Source organism: Chelonoidis abingdonii, chromosome 7 (genome assembly GCF_003597395.2).
Source record: "Chelonoidis abingdonii isolate Lonesome George chromosome 7, CheloAbing_2.0, whole genome shotgun sequence".
In the NCBI taxonomy this organism is placed as follows: domain Eukaryota; kingdom Metazoa; phylum Chordata; order Testudines; family Testudinidae; genus Chelonoidis; species Chelonoidis abingdonii.
In genome coordinates, this window is record NC_133775.1 from 60,232,766 (window position 1) to 60,249,970 (window position 17,205).

At 53.4% G+C, this 17,205-nt stretch overlaps 1 protein-coding gene across 3 annotated transcripts in view; it reads left to right on the forward strand.

Moving 5' to 3' along the window:
• Positions 1-16,831, forward strand: part of ASTN1 (astrotactin 1) — a 192,362-nt gene extending 175,531 nt beyond the window's left edge. For 2 of the 3 annotated variants that reach the window (XM_032804803.2, XM_032804804.2), the window contains exons 21-23: positions 7,153-7,253; positions 8,886-9,069; positions 13,073-16,831. In XM_032804803.2, the coding sequence (XP_032660694.1) occupies positions 7,153-7,253; positions 8,886-9,069; positions 13,073-13,307 (520 nt within the window). In that variant the 3' untranslated portion in view covers positions 13,308-16,831. Of the gene's footprint in view, positions 1-7,152; positions 7,254-8,885; positions 9,074-13,072 lie in introns of those variants that run through there. The other variant, XM_075067914.1, reaches the window with a different exon arrangement.
• The last annotated feature ends 374 nt before the right edge of the window (positions 16,832-17,205 follow it).

A 17,205-nucleotide genomic window follows, 5' to 3' on the forward strand; every position in this document is an offset into this window, starting at 1 on the left:
GACAAGTGCCGCATCTGTAAGGCATTCAAGCCCCGGACTAAAAAAGAGCGGGACGTTCGCCTGAAGCAGCTACTGATGGAGGCAGCGTTGACTCCCCCATTCTCGGCACCATCAGCGGCACCGGGAACAAGTGCCTCCTCGGCACTGGAGCGCACGCCAACAGCGAAGGCTCCAAGTCACCAGCCATCACTGGCCCAAGCTCCCGCCCGGCACTGCTCGCTCTCACCTCGGAGCAAGAAGCGCAAGCCTCCTGCGGCTGCTATATCCACACCGCAGTCCGAGCACTTAGCCAAGTCGCACTGCCCGGCACTGTCATCTGCCACAGCACCGACGTCCTCCGCACCGTTGATTCCGGCCTCGCAAGAGTCGTTGAGTCCGGTGCTTACCAGCTCCCCGGTGCGTGCTGTGGTTGAGCTTATCGTGCCCTCCACTCCGGAGACATTCTCCGCGGCACGGGACCTGATCGCCTTGACAGAGCCTGAGCTTCCTCGACCCCCGGCACCGCCGGTGCGGGTCCCACAATCTCTAGGCAAGCCGGCTCTCGTGAGGCCTTCTTCGCCCGGTACCATGGAACTTCATTAGTCCCGATCCAGGTCCCGCAGACACTCCCGGTCCCGCCATCGATCCCGCGGCCGCTCGCAGTCCTGGTACCGTTCCCCATCGAGGTACTGGTCATACTCGCGGCACTGCTCAAGGTCCCGGTCACCGTCCAGATCCTGCCGGCACCGCTCCCAATCTCGACATCATTCACGGCACCGTACTTCTCGAAGCCGATCTCGGCACGGCAATTCCCAGTCGCACTCTCGGCACCGTCAGGGCTCTCGGTACCGCTCTCCGGCACCGCATAGGGACGGTTCCAGTGGATGCAGGGACTCTCAAACAGTCTCCGCCCCACCATGGCCGTCTCGTCAACCATCGATCTCCTCCCATGCAGAAACTGCATCATACGGAGATTCGGACAACCAGCAAGGTCCTCATCAGTGGCCCTTTTGGACACCTTGGGCCCACCACCAGAGCCAAGGTGACCCATATCTACCACCGTGCTCCGGCCCTTCCGAACATCGGGCGCCAGAGACCATGGTGAGCAGACCTCCTCCGGCGGGTACGGAAGAATCCCCAACCCATGTCGCGAACCCACAAGAGCCGCCTCAGGACGTTCCACAGGACCAGGAGTCGCTCCAAGACCCCCTGATCCCCGGGGTTTCTTCCTCCTCCTCCCCAGATGAGGCGGTGGCGGGGACGGCTACATCTGGACTGCCCCCAATCGACCTCAGGTCACATCAGGACCTCCTGCGCCGCGTCACTCTCAACATCAACTTACCCGTGGAGGAAGTTCCTGAGGTAGACGACCCGGTTGTCAGCATATTGTCGACGGAGGCTCCAACAAGGGTGGCCCTTCCTTTCATTCGCTCCATACAGGCTCGAGCAGATACAATCTGGCAAACCCCGTCATCCGTACCACCTACAGCCAAAGGGGCTGAACGAAAGTATATGGTTCCATCCAAGGGGTACGAGTACCTGTATGTGCACCCTCCACCTTGTTCGTTAGTGGTTCAGTCCGTCAACGAACGGGAACGCCATGGCCAACAAGCCCCTGCGCCTAAATCGAGGAAGGCCAGGCGCATGGATTTGTTGGGAAGAAAGATCTACTCCGCGGGAGGCCTCCAACTCAGGGTTGCGAACCAGCAAGCCCTCCTGAGTAGATACAACTATAACACCTGGGAGGCAGTAGGGAAATTTATAGAGCTCATCCCGCAGGACTCCCGCCAGGAATTCTCAGCTCTCCTGGAAGAAGGGAAAAAAGTTGCGCGGACCTCCCTCCAGGCCTCACTAGATGCCGCTGATTCAGCAGCTGGGACCATCGCCTCTGGGATTGCCATGCGATGTATATCGTGGCTGCAGGCATCAGGTCTGCCACCTGAACTGCAGTATACTATATAGGACCTACCCTTTGATGGCCAGGGCCTCTTTTCCCAGAAGACGGACCCTCGGCTTCAGAGTCTGAAGGACAATCGCGTAATCATGCGTTCGCTGGGAATGCATACGCCGCAGACTCAGACGATCCTTCCAGTCCCAACCTCAACGCCCCTACCCCCCTGTCTCGACCGAGACAGGACTTCTCCAGAAGGAGAGGCCGTACCTCTCGCAGACGACAGTCTGGACCTCAGGGGGGTAACAACTCCGGCCCCACCAAGCCACCGGCGGGACCGAAGCCAAACTTTTGAGGGTGCGCCCGAAAGCACTGTACCAATTACTTCCCAGGATCCTTTTCAGTTCGCCAACCGCCTTGCCGCATTCCTCCCTGCATGGTCCCAGCTGACATTGGAGCGCTGGGTCCTCCGCATGGTGGAGTGTGGCTACCATCTTCAGTTTGTTTCGATCCCTCCTTCCCGCCCTCCCTCCCCTTCGCTCTTCAGGGACCCCTCTCACGAGCAACTCCTTCTGCAGGAGATTTTGAGGCTCCTTGCGATGGGAGCTATAGAGGAGGTCCCAGAGGACTTAAGGGGCAGAGGGTTCTATTCCAGATACTTCCTAATTCCCAAGGCGAAAGGGGGCCTCCGGCCCATCCTGGACCTACGAGCACTGAACAAATTCATCAGGAAGTTCAAGTTCCGCATGGTGTCCCTGGGAAACATCATCCCTTCCCTGGATCCCGGAGATTGGTACGCTGCTCTTGACATGAGGGACGCATATTTCCACATCGCGATTTACTCTCCACACAGAAGGTACCTACACTTTGTAGTGAATCTTCAACACTACCAATTTGTGGTCCTCCCCTTTGGCCTCTCCTCGGCCCCTTGAGTATTCACGAAATGTATGGCGGTAGTCGCCGCTTACCTCCGCCGTCGAATACATGTTTTCCCATATCTCAACGACTGGCTTATTTGAGGGACCTCTGAGGGTCAGGTTACCGCACATGTAAATGTCATCAAGGACCTGTTCACCCATCTAGGTCTGATTATCAATCTAGACAAATCCATTCTGCTTCCTACGCAGAAGATAGAGTTCATAGGGGCCATGCTGGACTCCAATCTTGCGACAGCCAGTTTACCTCCACAGAGGTTTCAGTCTATAGTCTCCCTCATTCAGCGACTACAAAGCTTCCCAACAACCTCTGTCCGCACCACCCTCGCCCTACTCTGTCACATGGCTGCGTGCGCTTTCGTGACAAAGCACGCAAGACTCCGCATGCGCCCTCTTCAGACTTGGCTCGCCTCGGTCTATTGTCCACGCAGGGATGCCTTGGACATGATAATCACGATCCCACCAAATGTGCTGGGCTCCCTCAACTGGTGGCTGACACCCTCCCTAGTGTGTGCCGGTCGCCCATTCCATCCGCCACAACCCTCGGTGTCTCTGACAACAGACGCTTCCTCTCTGCTGGGGTGCACACTTAGGGCACCTTCGCACCCAGGGCCTTTGGTCCTTTCAAGAGCTGGACCTTCACATCAATGTCCGCGAACTGAGAGCGGTCCGACTGGCGTGCCAGACCTTCCAGCAGCATCTACAAGGCCGTTGTGTTGCAATCTTCATGGACAACACAATGGCCATGTATTACATAAACAAGCAAGGAGGGACACGGTCTTCCCCCCTTTGCCAAGAGGCGATGCGACTGTGGGACTTCTGTATAGCCCACTCGATAGACCTGGTAGCCTCCTTTCTCCCGGGAGTCCGGAACTCTCTCGCGGATCACCTGAGCAGGTCCTTCCTGTCCCATGAATGGTCCATCCGTCCGGACATCCTCCTTTCTGTATTCTGGAAGTGGGGCTGTCCCCAGATAGACCTCTTTGCCTCCCGGGAGAACAGGAAATGCCAGGTGTTCTGCTCCCTGCAGGGTCGCTCCCCGGGCTCACTCTCGGACGTATTCCTAATCCCCTGGAAAGGGAGTCTACTCTATGCCTTTCCACCCTTTCCCCTAGTCCACAGAGTCCTGCTCAAGCTCCGCAGGGACAGGGACAGGCTGATCCTAATCGCTCCGGCGTGGCCGAGGCAGCACTGGTACACCATGCTGCTCGACCTATCCCTGATGGATCCGATACCACTGCCACTCTGCCTGGATCTTATAACACAGGACTTCGGCAGACTTCACCACCCGGACCTTCAGTCCTTACACCTGACAGCGTGGCTGCTGTCTGGTTAAACCGATCTGAGTTGCGCTGCTCTACCCCGGTTCAACAGGTCCTCCTGGGAAGCAGAAAGCCTTCCACGCGGGTGACATATCTCGCCAAGTGGAAGCGGTTCTCCCATTGGTGTACACAGCGTAACCTTGTTCCTGCAGCTGTATCAGTCCCTATTGTCTTGGACTACTTATCGTACCTCAAGGAGCAAGGCCTGGCGCTCTCTTCAATAAGAGTGCATCTGGCTGCAATCTCCACCTTCCATCCTGGGGAGTCGGGCAGTTCCACTTTCTCTCACCCAATAGTTTCGAGGTTCTTTAAGGGCTTGGAACGACTCTACGCTCCGGTTAAGCCCCCTTCTCCTACCTGGGACCTCAACCTTGTACTAACTAGGCTCACGGCCCCTCCCTTCGAGCCGTTAGCCACGTGCTCGCTGCTGTACCTGTCCTGGAAGACGGCCTTCCTCGTAGCTATCACCTCGGCCAGACAAGTATCAGAGCTCCGTGCTTTGATGGTTGACCCCCCGTATACAGTCTTCCACAAGGACAAGGTACAGCTACGACCACACCTGGCTTTCCTTCCCAAGGTGGTCTCTGCCTTCCACGTTAATCAAGACATTTTTCTACCGGTCTTCTTCCTGAAGCCTCACGCATCGCGCAGGGACCAACAGCTACATACCCTGGATGTCTGCCGGGCCCTCGCCTTTTACATTCAGAGGACAAAACCTTTCAGATGCTCCCCCCAACTATTTATAGCGGTAGCGGAGCGTATGAAAGGTATGCCATCTCCTCCCAGAGATTCTCATCGTGGGTAACGTCCTGTATCCGGACGTGCTACGACTTGGCCTGCGTCCCGATTGGCAATCTCACCGCCCACTCTACTCGGGCTCAAGCCTCGTCCGCCGCCTTCCTGGCCCACGTTCCCATCCAGGAACTATGCCCCATGGCTACCTGGTCGTCCGTACATACTTTTGCATCTCACTATGCGTTGGTCGAGCAGTCGAGAGCCGATGCCGCCTTTGGCTCAGCGATCCTACATTCCTCAACGTCTCGCTCCGACCCCACCACCTAGGTAAGGCTTGGGAATCACCTATCTGGAATGGATATGAGCAAGCACTCGAAGAAAAGACGGTTACTCACCTTTGTAACTTGTTCTTCGAGATGTGTTGCTCATATCCATTCCACACCTACCCTCCTTCCCCACTGTCGGAGTAGCCAGCAAGAAGGAACTGAGGAGCGGCGGGGCTGGCAGGGGTATATATCCGGCACCATAGCGGCGCCACTTCAGGGGGTGCCCTGCCGGCCCACCGAGTGTTGCTAGGGTAAAAAAATCTCCGACGAACGTGCACGCGGCGCACACACACATAACTGGAATGGATATGAGCAACACATCTCGAAGAATAACAGTTACAAAGGTGAGTAACTGTCTTTTACCACCGTGTTGGCTAACCTTGCCAGGGCTGTCCATTCAGCTGGACGGCATTTTCCTGTCGGTGACGCGATAACTCTTGAATGCTGTGTTTGATCGAGTCCGGAAAAAGTTCAAGACCTCAAGGGACAGAACCCTATTGATTTTGGGGAAAATGGGGAAACCTAAATGGGGACAAATGGAGCCCCATCAGGTGTTCAGCACAGCGACAGCTTCATGTACCTCTGCAGTTGTCTGAAGACCAAGGAACTGTTTGATGGCACCTGTTAATGTCTTCCAGCCTAACGATACTCCATCTCATCTCTGCCTACCTCCCCTAGGGTTTAACATGCTTACACCCTGAATTATTCTTCTCCCAGACAGAAGGAATAATGGTGGAGGAAGGGGAGTGGGAGGGAACACAGCCCTTTGCATGGGGGAAGGGGCAGACAAAGCCCCTGGCAAACGGGCTGGGAGTGATTGGTGTGATTAGGGATGTGGGGCATACAGAGCAGCTGGCATGGGCAGAGGTAATGAGGGGCACCCAGAGCCCCATGTATGAAGGAGTCTCTGAAATAGATTGGGGTGGAGGGTGGCACACAGAGAGGTTGTGAGGGGCAAGGAGCCCCTGATGTATGCCCGGAGCTGGGCCTACACAGGCTGCAAAGGGTGCATCCCCCTCAGTTTTTTATCCCCCAGGGGTGTCAGTGGAGAGGGGAATCCAGGCACAACAGCATGTGGGTTTCCCCCTCATCTGCACTGGAGGGTTATTTCCCTTTTGCAGTCATGGCCCAGCTGCTGATGGCAATGCTGTGCTCCGTGGATCCGTAGATTCAGAGATGTGAAGCCCAGCAGCAGCCATGCAGAGCACACGTGGCAGTGTTGGAAAGATCCTGAACTCCCGCCCTTCTTACACCTGCTTGATGGTATTGTCCAGCCTCACTTTCTGCCAGGCCCACAGTTTGACTCCAGTCCACATGGGATGTAGACTCTCACTGAGCTCCTGGACTGATGCCTGACCTACCTACAGCCCCACTCCCAGAGTCGAGGTGGGCATGCTGCCCTGGCTGCAATGGAGGTGGCTCATGATGTGGTCTCACCAAGGCTGCTGTAATTCTGTTCTTTCCTTGTCCCCTCCTCCAAGGCTGGGCCCAAGATGGAGTTTACGCACAGTGAGCACCTCAGATGGCATCAGGATGGAGACAGCAGGCTCTTCATCTGTTAGCTGGCTCTTCCCTGCTGCTGGCCGGGGCTCTGCTCTGCATCATGCACTAGGGCTCTTGTAAATTGGCAGGGTTGTCAGTGCCTCAAGTACCAGCCCCAGCAGAGAACTGCCTGCACAAGCTTGAGGTCACTGTGCTGCAAAGGAGATGCCAAACCTCTTGAATTGAGCTCTCACCTTCCACTGGGTCTGCATTGAAAAGCAGCACAGGTCAGTTTGGGGCATCTGTGTCAAGCAGAGTGAAGTGACATGCATAGTAGGACAGCCCCTTATCTCCAAGGCAATTAGTTGCATACATTCCTCCTGATGGGGGTCTGCCATGTGCACCTGCGTGTTTGAACGCCAGATTCCCCAGTCTGTCTGTCGTCTCTGTGCTGTGATAACAACATCTCTCTTCTCCTCCAGGTTCACGCTTTGGGGAGTTGATAACACGGGGAGACGCTCCAGGTCAAGTGATGTGACAGTCAAGACCCCATGCCCAGTGGTAGATGATGTGAAGGCTCAAGGTAACAGTGGGAGTGCTTAAGGGGGTGCCCTCCCCTCCGGCAAAGCCCTGGTCTGACATGCAGGACTTCACTGCAGTGGATTGTCACAGCATGGTTAAGCAGAATACAGAGCAGGCGAACCCCCACTCTTTTTTGGTTGGGCTAGTTGAAGAGATATGCCCAAGCCAAACCATAGGTGTGAATGGCTCTGAAGTTGGGTGGAATCCAGGCCCTGGTTGTTTTTGGCATCTCTGTAACAGGCACACCTGAAACTCCAGAACTGAACACCCCTAAAAACACTGGTGGTGTTTGGATCTGGGTCGAAGCTTCTCAGATCCAGCCTGTCTCTAGTTATGTGTCTGGTTCAGACTGCAAGACCCTTGGGGTAGGAACTTTTGGCCCAGATCCTCAATGGGAACTAGGCACCTAAACATCTGAGGTTCTGGGCCCTTGTCGTCATCTTTGTCCACGCCTACCTACAGCACGTCATTAGTAAATAATGACGATAAAGCATGATGAGAACAAAGCACCCTCTTGGGGCTCCAGGCATCTGATCTCAAAGGTTATGGGGACTTTGGAGGCTCTTGATGTAATTATTGCCTGAGGACGCACGGCGGCTTCTCCGTTGTTCATGCCGGGACAGAACCTTGTTAGAGGCAGTGGGAATCAGGGCAATACATCTAGATTGTGCAGGTGGAATGAGTGTGTTTATTTAAAAATAACATCTCATTTTGGTTGGATGGGAGGTAATGGGAAGCATTGTTCTGAGTGTGAGATGGGATGACTGGTGATGGGGGTGACAGTCGTACTCTTTTGAATAAACCAGTTCAGATCCCACTCAGCAGTAATCAAGTGGTTCCCACATGATGGCTGTCAGTTAGGTAGCCTCTCTCAAGTGTCAGATCTCAGCCTCATTCCCATTACTACAGCAATAATTCGCTGCCCCAGTAGACAGCATTGTCCATTTATGGTTCTCAGAGTGTGGTATCTCGCCCGAAAACCGAGCACCAGAGCCAGCACCAATTGGAAGCCTGATTCACTAGAAAGACCAGGGTGTGAATGGTTGCAGGAACTGTGACTGGAGTCCCTCTAGGTTAGGATCGAGGCTGGTGGGAGGGTGAGTGGATGGAAACTTGTCTTGCCATTGGTTGTTCAGGCTGATGGCGAAGTGTTAGAAAAGTCCCCAAAGGGCTGGACATATTTATAGCTAGTACAAAAGAAATAGAGAGTCCATGAGCTTCGACAGGAATAGAAACCCTCCTGCTTCAAGGCATAAGCCAGCCTTAGTGATGGGGATTAGGAGGCATCTTCACCTGGGCGTGGGTTACCTCATAACTGCCTGTTGCAGGGTTCCTTGCACCTTCCTCTACAGCAGCTGGTATTGGCATGCCATTGAACTAGAGGGACCACAAGTCTGATCCTGTATGTTCCACTATCCCTCCTCCTAGAATATGACCTGGTGACACAGTGTAAATTCCAGGACACCCAGGGGGAAATCCTGGCCTTATTGACGTCAGTAAGAGTTTGCTCCGGACCCCAGTGGGTTCAGGATTTTGCCCCAGGGTTCTTTACTTGATATCTGACCTGGTTTGAGGCTACGTTTCCTTTCTGTTTGACAAACGCACTGACAGCCCTCTCTGCCATCCTACCCAGAAATAGCAGACAAGATCTACAATCTCTTCAATGGCTACACCAGCGGCAAGGAGCAGCAGACAGCCTACAACACTCTGCTGGACCTGGGCTCACCCAGCCTGCACCGGGTCCTCTACCACTACAACCAGCACTACGAGAGCTTCGGGGAGTTCACCTGGCGGTGTGAAGATGAATTAGGACCCAGGTAAGCCTGATAGCCGTGCCGGGTAGCGTAGCAGCTCTGCCTGACCAACACACCCCTGAGACTTAGTTACCGTTAGGAAGGTTAGATTTGGCAGATTGTATTATTGTGGCACATACAGGCCCAAAATGAGATCCAGGCCTCACTGCAGTTACGAACTGCACTGCTGCTGTGCCCCAGGGAGGACTTGGATGTGGGGGAGAGCAGGTGGCATTTGCACTGCCCCACCCCAGGAAGGAGAGCTTCAGATTAGGTCTAGTGCTGCACAAAATGTGGTTGAAGAGGATACAGAAACAGAGGGTGAGATCCACTATCTCAGCCCTCTCTGGCCAACTCAACCCTTGTTGATGTGACTTCCTGAGACCAGAGAAGGAAGATTTAATAAAAAACCCATGAGAAGAGGGACTTTGACAGGCACCATAGAGTCCAATCCTTGAGACTACTGAGTCCAGGAGATTACGTTTGGGTGAATGATTCTCAGAGAAAGAAGACAGTGCAGGGATGGGCCAGACCCCTTCTATCCCACGATGAACACCCGCTAGAGATCAGACACCAGAACACTGTGGTCAGGTGAATGCAAGGCTGTCTTTAGTTGCTGTTTCCATAGAGACTCAACCTCCTTTCTCTGTGCCCCCTCCTGGGTACTCTGAACAGTAGCTCCAAGTATTCACATTGAATCCCCCAACTGCCCAGCCCTCACCCTTTCACTGACCATCTGTGAATCTGCTTGTGGGCACCTTGTCCCATAGCAACCATTCACCTGTTGAAGTCCTGCATGCTGGGTGAGAGCAGCAGAAGCCAGTATCGCCCTGGGCTGAAACTGTCTGTCTCTTCCAGTGTGTGCTTTGGCGGCGTGATTTCCCAGCCTGTGTCTGCAGACAGCATGAAGAGAGGGAAGGGGTACCTCAGACAGGAGGCAATAGGACTAAGAGCTTTTCACCTTCAGACACAATCATGGAATGGGTGAACTAACGCTCAGACTCCAGCCAAAATCAGGGTGGCTTTAAGTCCCAGACAAATCTACAACCACCAGCCCTTGTCTAGGATAGGCAGGTGGGCCTGGGAACCACAGCACTCACACAGCCATCTTCTCCCTCACGCTGAGCTCCAGCTCCAGCCTCCCCCACATCTTACCTTCAGGTGTCTTCAAGTGGGACTAGGACTTGCATCTGCCAGGTTTTGGGTGGGGGGTATCAGCTTGGTCCACTGTCTCCCCTGGGCCTGGGAAGCTTTTCTCATCCCCCTCCTCCCCAGTTGCCACGGGGCACTGAGTGGTCCCACTCTGTCCTTGTGTGGCTCTCCAGCAGATTTCCAGGGAGGGCCTCTGCCTCCTGTATCCTCAGCACATTTCCTGAGGAGGACCGAATGGCCCAGAGCCACAGACAGACACAGCACCAAGAAGCTAGGAAAGAACCTCCGTCCTGCTGCAAAAGCCATGAGACTGTGCAGGGGCAGGCAGTACTCAGTAATCCTCATGGTTGCATTTAAGTATTAGTGGGTATCTCCTCTTGTGTACAGTTGCTAGGGAACCTCCAAGGCCACCTTAACTCCCCAGTGCTAAAAAGACTATTAAGCCTTCCTTATCCTGGATGAGCACAGGGGCGGTTTCCTCTCTGTGCCTGCCAGGTGCGTGGGGTCTGGGCCATTCTGGCCTGCCAGAAAAGATTCAAAGACACCCTCTGCACCACCGCCACCTGGTAGTTCTCCCAAAGCTGTATGGAGGTGAAGACAGCTACTAAGAAGGCCCCGCCCCCCCAGACATTTAAAGGTGTGGCATGGGTTTCCCAAGGCCTGGGGGCGGCTGAGTGGTTAGGTGTTCTGGGCAGGGATTGCAGCTTCTTTTCAAGGTTCAGGTTCTTGTAGAAGTGGCCGTTCCAAGAAGTATGTACATTCCCATCTTTGAGCATAGGCCCTGGTGGGGGAGGGCTGGTATTTTACATACATATACTGACCCCTGCAGGTTTCATGGTGCTCTTCCTCTGTCTCCTTTCTTGAAACTGAGCACCAGGAGGTAGTGGCCAAACATCATTCCGCTCCAATTATGGCTTCTGTGGGGGCAGCCGATTGCTGGGAACTAGACTAACCCCAGACAGGCGACCTCGTCACAGAGCCAGGACCAGAACTGGTCCTGATTATCCTCCCCTTGGGCACTCTTGGCAGAGAGGCCAAGGGCTGACTGGAACGTGGAGAGGGGAACTCCCCTGTCATCCCCACAGGTAGCCCCTTTTGGTCATGGTGGAGGTAAACTGGCACGGCGTGGTGTATAGTATAGGGGAGAAGTTCAGTCTCCAGGGCTGGCACTGATCAGCACTGAATCTTTCGGTTGGTTTGAATTTCAAAGAGGAGAGAGCAACAATGCAGGCAGGTTAATGTCATCCCCTGGAAATGTTCAAGCATTTGACATGAAATGACAATGTCTGATGAAGTGTTTGCAGCTCAAGCTGTTGGAAAGGAACGCTGAGGCAGCTGCAGAGGGCTCTGGTGATGACAGAGTTCAGAACCTGGACCTCTTGGTTGATCCTCTGCTAGAGTGAAGCATGCAGGCTGGTGAGGACAGGAGAAATCATTTGCAGATGACATCATTTAGCCAGCAGAGTATTCATTTGACTACTTCCTGGTACTCCTTGAGTATCTTGGATACAAACCCAGGCCACTCGGATTCCTGAGTGAGCTGTCAGCAGGATGGAAGGTGCTGACTCGTATGCTGTTCCTGGGCATGCTTTGTCAGAACGCGCTTGTCACTTCTCGGCAACGCTGGTTTGTGAGCAAGAGGTTTGGGGCTAGAACCGTGGCCGTTCCCTCCCGCCCCGTGAAGGTGCACAGAGTGCAGTTAGCCAACCACCTGCTCTAGAGAAGAACCAGCAAGGAGGGACAGGTGGCCTCCCAGCGGATCAACAGTGGGTGTTAGTGCCTGGTTCAAAGCCCACTGAAGTTAATGGGAGCGCCTCAACTTCTGTAGGCTTTGGATCTGGGCCTTAGTGACTCCGGGCCTCATGCTGTATGGTGCTCAGCCTACTGGGGAGTGCTGAGCTCCTGCATTGCTAGCCAATTGCACATTGCCTCCCAGGAGGCATCACCTTGCTCGTCTGGGCCTGTCGGGGATTGGGAACAGGCTTCTGCAACCTGGTACCTCCAGGTAGCTGCCTTAAAACCACCCATGTCAGTAGCAATCATCTAAAGCCTGCAAGGAGCAAGTGGTGGGATGTTCTGCCACCTTGCAAGGGAGCACCATGGTGGACCAGCCTTGATTCCACCTTGCCTTTAGCCCACCAGGGACAGTAGTTGGCAGCTCTGGAATGGGAACAGCGGGCTGGCCTGGTTCACCAACCCCCTGCCTGCCAGGATCTCCTACTGGAGAGTGGGAGATCCTGGCACACACCTACCTGCAGTGCACCAGGTTGCGGCTCCTCTTCTGGTTCTTCCACAGCCTCCTGCCTAGGTTCTGGCTGCACTTTTCCTCCTTTAAGTGGTACCCACAGCTCCCCGGACTCCTTCGTGGAGCGGTGGGCACTGTCCTGTGTTCTCTGCTCAGTAGCCCCATTCAGAGCTCTCAGTCTAAACTTTTGATCTCCACTCCCGGTTTATCGTGTGTGGTCCGACAGACTCAGTTGTATTCTGGGCTCTGGGGCCCCACCCTTGATTAAGCGGGGTGGGCCTCTCGTCCTACATGAACTTTAGCCCCCACCTTCAGAGAAACAAAAGCTGCGAGTGACTAGGGGGCTGAGACGGGGACAGAAGCATGGTGGCTGGGTGTGGAGTTGGTGCCGGCTTCGGCTTTTCATCCTCAGCACTGAGGCTGGTCCGCCCTGCCCCGTTTGGCAGGGAGACATTGCATTCAGGTGGCATGGAGATTTAGGGGGACACAGGACTGTTATCCTCGTTCTCAAGGGCCTTTTCACGGTCTGTTCCCTGCTTCTCTCTTTTTATACCTTCTCTCCCTTTCCCCACCCCTCCTCTTACCTCTTGTCCCACCACCTCTCTGGCTTCTCCTCTGTCCTCTCTTCAGGAAGGCCGGCCTCATTCTCTCCCAGCTTGGGGACCTCAGCGGCTGGTGCAACAGCCTCCTTCAGGAGCCCAAGATCAGCCTCCAACGCATGTCGCTCAGGTATCTCGCCTGCCGCTACAGTGAGATCAAGCCGTACGGACTTAACTGGTCGGAGCTGAGCCAGGACCTCAAGAAGACTTGTGAAGAGCAAGCGCTAAGCGTCCTCTATAATGACTATGGAGACAAAGACAATTGAGGGGCTGAGGAACCACTCTCAGGCCCCTAAGAGGCAAGCGGGAGAAAAGAGCATTTGTGGGAGTTTTATAAATGGATCTGCAGGAGGTCAGTGAAATCTCCCAAGACAAAGCTTAAACCAGGGAGGGAAGCTACTGCTCTTTGCAGGACTTACCCAGTATTAAACTCAAGACAGCCAATAGCCTTTCTAGTTGGAGGTCTCATGAGACCCAGTTTTTGTTTTGCTCATTTTACCAAGAGGTTCCTTGGACTGTAGGTGAAGATCTACTCTAGGATGAAAGACACGCTTTTAAAGGTTCCAGCCTATGACCCCCCCCCACATTCCCCATGCAGCGTGACCCTCAAAGAAAACAAAATCAGAACAACAGAAGCCAGACAGGGAATTAATAAACCCAGCCTCTCAATTAACATCAGGTCTGGAAAAGCAGAAAGAGAGCATCAGCGTCAGATTTAGCTCTTCCCCATAAGGATCCAGCTCTGAGATTAGATCTGATAACAGAAAAATCACTGCAGTTGTAAAGCACAAGCTCTGGACTGCAGCAGCAATAATCTTCGAAGCAACACAGGGTATGGAGGGCTTATAGCACCCTCCCCCCACCCGCTTCATTCCTTGCTCGTTCTCAGAGTCCCTGATCTTGGCTCTGTGCTGGGATCCTGCAGGGTCCTTCCACTTTGTAGTCAGCTCCAAATGGCATGTCAGGGTGGTCACTGAGGTTAACAGGGTAGTAGCAATGTGTTTTTCACTGCACCGCATGTGTGTCCTCCTTTGCCAAAGTAACAGCTGCTAAGCAGTAATGAGTTTGGGCAGAGCTCTGGCTAAAATGTAGATGCTTGGGGAGCATTTACCCTGGTACCAAACCTCAGCCCATGGCACACTATCAGCTTCGAAGGTGCCACCCAGTGTGACCAGTAGGATTTGAGGAAGGGAGGATGAAAGAAACCCTGGGATTGTTTCCACTTTGCAGCAGGGGTTGTCTCCTTATCTTCAGATCCCTCTCCACTTAGCAGAGTATGAAACTCCACCAGGAGTGTGGAATGCACTGAGGGGCGGGCAGCTTCCCAGACACTTGGCTACCTACTGAAGAGATGATGCAGTCCAACCCTTGGGAGATCCCCTCTAAAAGCCTCATCTTGGGCTTATTCTTTTATAAAAGGTTAAGCATTTGAAAAGTGACTTCAGTAGAGCATCTGGGATTAATCTGGCTCTTTTAAGAGTGCTCCCTACCCCCAGAATAGGGCTGCTCTTAGTTAGATTGCTCTTTCTTGCCACAGCTCATAAGCATGTTCGTTGAGAGTACTGCAGCATGAGGCAGCGGCACCGACTCTGTGGGTGCTCAGCACCTACCAGCCACAGCTGTTCCCTGCCCCTGCTTGGCAGCTCAGGGAGAGGCTTGGGTGAGGGTGGAGAGTGATTGGGGAGCAGGAAGAGGCAGAGTGAAGGTGGGGCTTTGGGGAAAGGGGTGGAGTGGGGGTGTGGCCTCAGGGCAAAGCAGGGGTGGAGCACTCCCAGGGAAAAAGGAAAAGAAGGCACCTAGGGCCTGAGGAGCTAACCCCTGAGGGGACTGACGGGAGCACTGTGTTTGTACAGCCCTTGCGCACAAGAATCCATGCCATGGCAATCAGGGTCTTCACTCCTACTTAGTCACAGCTTCGCTGTTTTAAACTCCCATTAGCATGAGGGAGACAGGGCTCAGTTCAATTCCAGTTCATTGGCAGAAGGGATCTTTATTACCAGCGATGATCGGAGAGGGAGAAAGACTTTCCAGTCCCAGAGTGAGTGAGGCTACAGAGGTGGCAGGTAGAGAAACATCTTTGACCTTGCCAGCTGAGAACTTTGGATTTGGAACAAGTGTGAGATGAACATGGAGCCCCATGATGGAATATTTATAGCAGCTTTCAAAGCAGAATCTCCTTGTAATATTTTGACGCTGGCAGAAGCCATCTGAGCCTACACATTATGCTTTCCTGCCAACCTTCTTTTCTCCCACTAAGTGCCAAGGACACAAATCTGTTTGTTTTGTATCTAGTGTGGAGTTAATGCCCACAGCGTTACCTAACAGTATTTGTATATCAGCAACTACCATGCCCTGAGAATTCTGCACATTAGATATGTTGGATCTCCTGACCTTTTCAGACAGGCAGATGCAAGATAAAACTCCCTCTGCATTATAACATATTGCCAAACTTGACCTCAGGAGAGCTGACTTAGGCTGATGAGATGAGAAGAGCAGCCAGTACCATAGTTAAAGCATTACTTGGAAGAGTAACAATGAGGTACTAAATTCAGACAATGAGCGTCTCCCTGCAAAAGAAAGTCTACAATATGCAACAAAGCAATGGAATCCATATGGAATCCAGATTGCACTTTTCATGTTCTGTCACAAAGGTTTTATACCCTTCTGCCCCCAGCAGTAGAGACTCACTGGTGCTTTAAATCCCATGATGCGCTTGCCCGGCTGGGGAAACAGGAGAGGTTTTAGCAGCTCCAAGGTGGCATCTGCCCCAGACCTGAGGGCTGGTTTCTGTTGTAAAATCATTGCCACTTGCAGAGTCCCAGGTGTTATAAAAACCCTTTAACTAACCTTGGGCTGTATCGCAGTCATGCTTAGTTATTTGTCTCCCTGCCTCTCTGGGCCAGTGCATCCCACTCAAGGATCTCAAGACACTATACAAAGCAATGATAAGCTAGCTGCCAGGAGCACAGTAACCTTGACGCACTCAGCCATAATTCATATGCAGCCATGGATAGTTAAGCTAGGTTCAGTGAGGTGGAATCTTGGCCACGACACCTGGGTTTATCCTCTTAATGTTTTCAGCAAATGCGAGTACAGCTTTGGATTTCACATGGGCAGCCCCCAGGGGATGGGCAAAAGAGACCTTCGCTTAATATCTTCTCTGAAGGACCCTTGAACACATATGGCTTTAGCCCAGAAGTGAGTTTGTTGCTCACCAAGCAGTACTGCACACATGACATTTTTATAAAAGAGATTTTTCCTCTCTAGCAGCCTCATCCCCTTTTTATCACTTCCCAGGTGCAGCAGTATAGGAGGTTTTGTCAGCCTAGAGAGAGGGACTCTGCCAGGAAACCCCTGCATCTGCCAGACACTGGGCACTCACAAATCAGCTACCACCGCAGGTGTCCCACTTGGGACTGGGCTTCACAGCCATTTCCAGATTGCTTCTGCTCGTCGCATTTTGAACTACTTGCATCACAGAGCCCCACCCCCCCAGCCAGCCCTGCCTTCCCAAGAAGCCCCTGGTCCTATCACAGTGACTACACATGGCAAAGCCCTAATTTGTTAGCCAATCCAAGCCCTGGCCAGCATAGGAGTATCTCTGGTCCTGGTGTCCCCTCTACGCTCCAGCACTAAAAGGACCTGAGGCATTGGGGTTCCTAGCAAACTTCTATGGTTGACCTCACAGGAGAGTGTTGCTTGCTGAGCATCACATACCACCCTGCAACACCACAGTAAGCCCAGCTTCCAGGTGTTGGGGCAGCATGAGTGTTATTTATTTGAAATACAGGATAGGCCACATGGGGAACATTTATTGATATTACACTAACACTTGGATGCTCCAACTGAGCCAGAGTCCCCGTTTTGCTGGGTGCTGAACACATGCAGAGCGGGCGCTTACAATCTAAGTGGACAAAGGGCAAGAGGGGACTTGACTTGCTTGCCCAACGGCACATAGTAGGACAGTGGCAGAGCCACATCTAGAACCCAGCTTGCTCAACTCCCAGTCCAGGGCCCTACCCACTAGACTCTGCTGCCTGCCTGTGGTGCTGAACAGAAGCAGGAGTGTCACCCACTTACTATCATTATTTCTCTAGTACCATTGCCATGCATGGCCCTTCCAGAGCCGATGCATCAAGGGTTGCAACAGTGCCTCTTGCTGGT